Raw genomic sequence first — 5,645 nt, forward strand, 5'->3', positions numbered from 1 at the left:
CCGGGCCGGGGCGGAAATGCGGGGCAGCCCGGCCCGGCCCGGCCCTAACGCGCCGTGTCCCCGCAGAGCAAGCAGGAGATCCACCGCCGCTCCGCCCGCCTGCGCAACACCAAGTACAAGTCGGCGCCGGCCGCGGAGAAGAAGGTGTCCACCAAGGGCAAGGGCCGCCGGCACATCTTCAAGCTGAAGAACGTAAGCGCCGGGCCCCACTGACAGCCTCCCACACGGGGGCGCCAGGGCCCTGGCATCCCGCCGGGGGAGCGGTGGGCCTGGTCTTGGGCCCCATGGAGCACCCCGCTCATCCCAGCGCACAGGGCCGGGCGGGGCCCTGAACCCATCCCAGGGGGACAGGGTGGTGCTGGGAGGTCCCAGGACCCAAGCCCAGCGTGCACGGCAGGCGTGTTTGACATATAGGATTAACGTGGGCTTGACACTCATGGAGCAAGCAGGGTGCTATTGGGGATACGTCATTTCATTTTATGGTTAACTGAAGAGAAAACAAAGATGGGAGGGAGGTCATAGGTTCAAAATGAGTGCACCAAAAAGAGGCATGGACAGTGCCCACTGGCCCTCAAGCAAGTCCAAGATGCACAGGGCAGGAACCCTGTCACCTGACCCAGCCCATGTCCAGCACTGCTCATAGGGCCAAAGGGTTAAGCACCACTGTCCTACACCAATCCACTAACCTCTTAGCAAAACTACCCAGAGCTCCATTCCCCTCTTTTTATGTTAAACCTTCAGTCTGAGAGAACAGAAATATTAGTGACACCACAGTCTTTGATTATATCATAAATATATCATGGTCAAAGGAGTGCTCCTCTGTACAGCAAAAAGCACTGTCTGTTTTCATGCAATTCTTTTAACCACCTCCTTTTATGTTGTGTTTTGTTTTTTTAGCCCATCAAGGCTCCTGAGTCTGTATCCACCATAATCACAGCAGAATCTCTCTTTTACAAGGTAAACTGCATGATCAAGAAAAGATTTTTGCCATTGTCCTTGTTCCAGAATCTTAAAAAGTTACTACAAATAGTGAAAGGATATTTTTTCCAGGAGAATTTACTTTCCCCTCAGTCTGTAATATTGTCTCTTATCGTTACCTGGCTACCCGTGAATCGTTTACTTCAGAAGACAATTGCAGAAGTTCTCTCTTGTTTTTTTTTCTCTGAGGGTTAAGCATCAAATTGTATGAGTTGATTATAGAGCCAGCTTTTTTTAACTGAAGTTTGTAGAATTGTACTTCTTAATTGGTGAATAAAAGGGTTACTCTGGAAGCTAAGTAAAAGTGATCACCAAAAATAATTGAAATGTACAGCTTTGAGCTAGAGTTTGCCTTTAAGTAGCCTTTGAGTAGTCATAAATGTTAGTGCAACCAGCGTGAACGGTGAAGTGACTTTCAGACACAAAGGGAACAATAAATAATGGACAGGTCCATGAAAACATAGTCCAAACTTAAAAGAGAAAAAAAACATTCCATCTCTGGTATGAGTGTTTCTACCAATTCTATAAATATAAATTCTTATATTGCCTGTTTTCTTTTTAACAGAAACTATAATAGGATGTTTACAGCAGAGCCTATAGTTGGGGTGTAACTGAACAATAGGAGTATTTAAACCAAAAAAAAAGAGAAAACACTTATCTGCTTTGTTCAAGGGGGTAAATCAGGACCAATGGTAAATAAGTTACTGGTTACCTCAAAAAACCTGTTTATGCTACTGAAAATGTGTCTGCTGGCTAGTTGTGGCAGCAGTCATTCTTTGTTGCAGTCCATGGGGGGTCTAGGTCAGTGATCCTTAACCTTTGACTCTAGAATCACAGGCGGCTCCTTAGAGCAGTGTTCAGAGGGTTTTTCTGAATACTGTTCCAGTAGGAGGGAGATGAAACCCAGATCCTTCCCAGAAATTGGTAGATGTTATATAGGTCTCTATCAGTGCTCTCCATTCAGGATAGCTGGAGAACAGGTATTTCATTTCAGAAAAAAAACCTGGCATTTGAAATTTGCCTTCATTCTGCACTCAGGCAAAACAGAGACTTTTCAAAATTTGTTGTTCTAAAAAGTGGGGGAGGTGTCAAATATCTACCATGGGCATTGTCTACTCACCTGTCATGTAAAATATTCAGTTTTAAGTGTTCTCTGAATCCAGTGGAATGGGGACTTCACCTGGGCCTCCTACGTGTAAGCATCTCTCATGGAAGCATCATAATCTCTAGGCTTTTGCTGCTGTGGTAGTGATAAGGTATCATCCCATCTGACCAGAAATTACATCCTTTAAGAATCCTGATGAAAGGTCATCTCATTAGATACATTTCTGAAAACAGCCACAGTTTTGATGAGATTTACCAGGAGAAAATTAGCTTTAGTTTAATGTTGTTTACATTATCTTGTATTATTATAATATGTGCAGTCACTGTAATACAGCAGTGCATTGACGTTACAGCACAGTACCAGGGTACCTTATGGTCCTGAAGAAGTGAGTAGCTCACTGGCACAGGGTAGAAGCAGCTGTGGATCTGTAACTCGGGCCACTAGAGATTAGGCATTTGTGTATAAACAGCGCTGTAGACTGCTTGAGTGAAAATGGGCTTTGTATCACAGCTCCCTCTTCCTTTCAATTTGTGTGGCTGATTTGATGATGCCCTTGGAGAAGGTTGAGATCATTTGGTAGTTAAGGCACCCTGAATAGGGCTGAGGACAGCTGTATGCAGCTGCTTCTAAAATCAGATTTTTCTAAAAGTAATTATCCATCTCTCTTCCAGGGAGTGTACTATCAAATTGGAGACGTTGTTTCAGTGATGGATGAGCAGGATGGAAAAATGTACTATGCTCAGATTAGGGGATTTATTCAGGACCAATACTGTGAAAAGAGTGCTGCATTGACATGGCTTATTCCTACCCAAGCCAGTCCCAAAGACTGTTTTGACCCTGCATCCTATATTATTGGTAAGCTCCAAGACTTTTTCTACCTGTCTACCCTGCTGCAAATAATCATAAAATAAATAGGGCCTGGATGACACGTAGTGTTTAAACAGTTTTTAGTATCATCTGGCATTGCTGATTTCAGTGGTGCTCAACCTTCGGACCTGGCCCCACAGGCCAGATGAGTGGCATGGGGCTACTCTTCAGGCTGTATCAGCCTGGTGCAGCCTTGGCCAGCCCCTGTATGCCCAGGTTGGGCCCTGTGATGAACCTGCATGCTGGGATCAGGCTGTGGCACCCTGTGCCACACCCGCCCAGCCCTGCACACTGAGAGTAAGCCCTGTTCCACTCTGTGTATCCAGTCTAATCTACAGGACCATTCTTTCCAGTCTGTGAGGCTCCCCACAGGTCTGAACATTTGACAGCAGGGGAGCAGCAACTGTTCCCTGGTGCCAAATGCTTGGATGCGTGGGGAGACCCATAGATCAGATACACAACTCTTGGAGCTGGATGTGGCCTGCAGGCCAGGGGTTGAGCATCCCTAGTTCTTAGCTTCTTAAACCTTCATTCTACAAATTTAAGAGATTCCTTGCCTAACTAACAGTGATTAGGTACTTTAAGTATCTTAAGTACTTTAACTTGCCTAACTGACCTCTGTGTTAGCAATTTGAATGATGAGTGTTCTTTAATATTGCTGGCTGTTGGATATTATGTTTAGTCTGCACATTACTGGTAGACTTAACACTTTGATTTTTGTGTTTCAGGACCAGAAGAAGACCTTCCAAGAAAAATGGAGTATTTAGAATTCATCTGTCATGCACCTTCAGAATATTTCAAATCTCGATCATCTCCGTTTCCTACTGTTCCTACTAGACCAGAAAAAGGCTATATCTGGACTCATGTTGGACCTACTCCTGCAATCTCCATTAAGGAAACTGTTACCAACAACTTATAATTTCCTTTCCTATCTTTTTTAAGGATATGCCAAAACTGATATTTACCGAATTCTCAGTTTTCACCTGTGGACCTTTTACAAGATGCTCTAAAAATCTTTTTTTATAAAGCGTTCAGTTGGCTATGTGGATTAAGGAGGCTTATTTATTTTAAATTATCTAACTTTAGAAAGAGAAGTTTCTTCCAACTGAATGTTTCTGTTTCCCTCCCCTCTTCCATTCAAAACCCAGTTCTTCTGTCATCATTGCTTGGTTAGAAAAAACAAGATCTTTATTTTTCTTTCTACTGATGACTGACTTCTCACAGTTGCTTGGGACTGTAAATTTAATAATGTTTTCCAGAGTGACTAGCAATATCCATAAAAGCATGGAACATCACTACTTACACAACTTTCGATGTGGAAAGTGTTGGGTATATTTTTTATTCTCACGTGACTTTAAAGACTAAAACTGATGTTAATGTCTTTAAAAAAAATGAAAGTAATTTCAAATAAAACTTGAAGGTTTAAACTGGATCGATAAAATTACCAAATTTCTGCCTATCAAGATTCCTGCATATGTAATAGTGAGAAATTACTAGACCATGGTACAAAAACAGTGTTACCCTCAGCCAGCATATATGCATGCACATGAAGAGGCATCTAGGAAAGAAGTTATCTTGGATTGGAGATGAAATTCCCTGGGGGTAGGTTGCATTATGCATCAGCTTATGGAGGCGGTTAGGTCAAGGGATGTTATTGTCATGGGTGACCTAAACTACCCAGACATTTGCTGGGAGGAGCAGAGAGCCAGGTCTGACCGCTCACGTAGGTTCCTGACTATTACAGGACCTTCACCTTATCCAGGAAGTGCACAACCCCACTAGGGGTAATGCCTTGCTGGACCTGGTCCTGGCCATGGGGGATTACCTGGTGAGGGGACTGCAGGTCTTTGACCACCTGGGTAATAGCAGTCATCACCTGCTGGATTTCACTATCCAACACAGGGTGTCACGGGCTTATACCAAGGCTAAAGCCCTTTACTTCAGAAGGGCCAACTTCAGTGAGCCTAGGAGACTAGTGGAGGAGGCACTGAGGGCCCAGAAGGTAGAGGAGTTGGGAGTCCACGAGGGATGGTTGTACCTTAAGGGGGGTGATCCTCCAGGCCCAAAGGATAACAGTCCCTGAGAGAAGCAAAGGGGGTGAGAATGCTCAGAAACCCCCTTGGCTCAGCAAGGGCATTCAGCTGCGCCTGAGGACTAAAAGGGGGGTGTTCAACCAGTGGAAGGGAGGAGCTATCACCAAGGAGGAGTACTCCTCCTTGGCCCATGAATGTAGGAGGGCTATTAAGAAGGCCAAGGCAGAGATGGAACTTAAGCTAGCATCCAGGATTAAGGACAACAAAAAGTCCTTTTTCAAGTACATTGGGAGCAAGAAGTTCCCTTGCACCAGGCAATGTAGGGAGTAGTGGTGGACGGGTTGTACTCAACCTGGCGAGATGTGAGCAGTGGGCTACCTCAGGGCTTGGTCCTCAGGCCCACACTGTTTAACATCATCGGCAACTTGGATGAGGGGGTGGAAAGCACTCTGTCCGAGTTTGCTGATGACACTAAGATGTGGGGGTGACGTGGACACACTTGAAGTGAGAGAGAGGCTGCAAATAGATTTAGACAGACTACAAGTGAGCAGATGAGAATAGGATGGGGTTCAATGTAGGCAAATGCAGGGTGCTGCACCTTGGGAGAAGGAATCCACAGCATACATACAGGCTGGGGAGTTCCCCTCTTGAAAGCACAGAGG

At 44.9% G+C, this 5,645-nt stretch overlaps 1 protein-coding gene across 1 annotated transcript in view; it reads left to right on the forward strand.

Annotated features, from left to right (window-relative positions):
• Positions 1 to 4,382, forward strand: part of GATAD1 (GATA zinc finger domain containing 1) — an 8,490-nt gene extending 4,108 nt beyond the window's left edge. The window contains exons 3-6 of the mRNA XM_019507973.1: positions 52 to 192; positions 898 to 957; positions 2,755 to 2,938; positions 3,679 to 4,382. Of these exons, the coding sequence (XP_019363518.1) occupies positions 52 to 192; positions 898 to 957; positions 2,755 to 2,938; positions 3,679 to 3,869 (576 nt within the window). The 3' untranslated portion in view covers positions 3,870 to 4,382. The remainder of the gene's footprint in view (positions 1 to 51; positions 193 to 897; positions 958 to 2,754; positions 2,939 to 3,678) is intronic.
• Positions 4,383 to 5,645: the final 1,263 nt, after the last annotated feature.

This window comes from Gavialis gangeticus, unplaced genomic scaffold (genome assembly GCF_001723915.1).
Source record: "Gavialis gangeticus isolate Ggan-Ray unplaced genomic scaffold, GavGan_comp1, whole genome shotgun sequence".
Lineage (NCBI taxonomy): Eukaryota > Metazoa > Chordata > Crocodylia > Gavialidae > Gavialis > Gavialis gangeticus.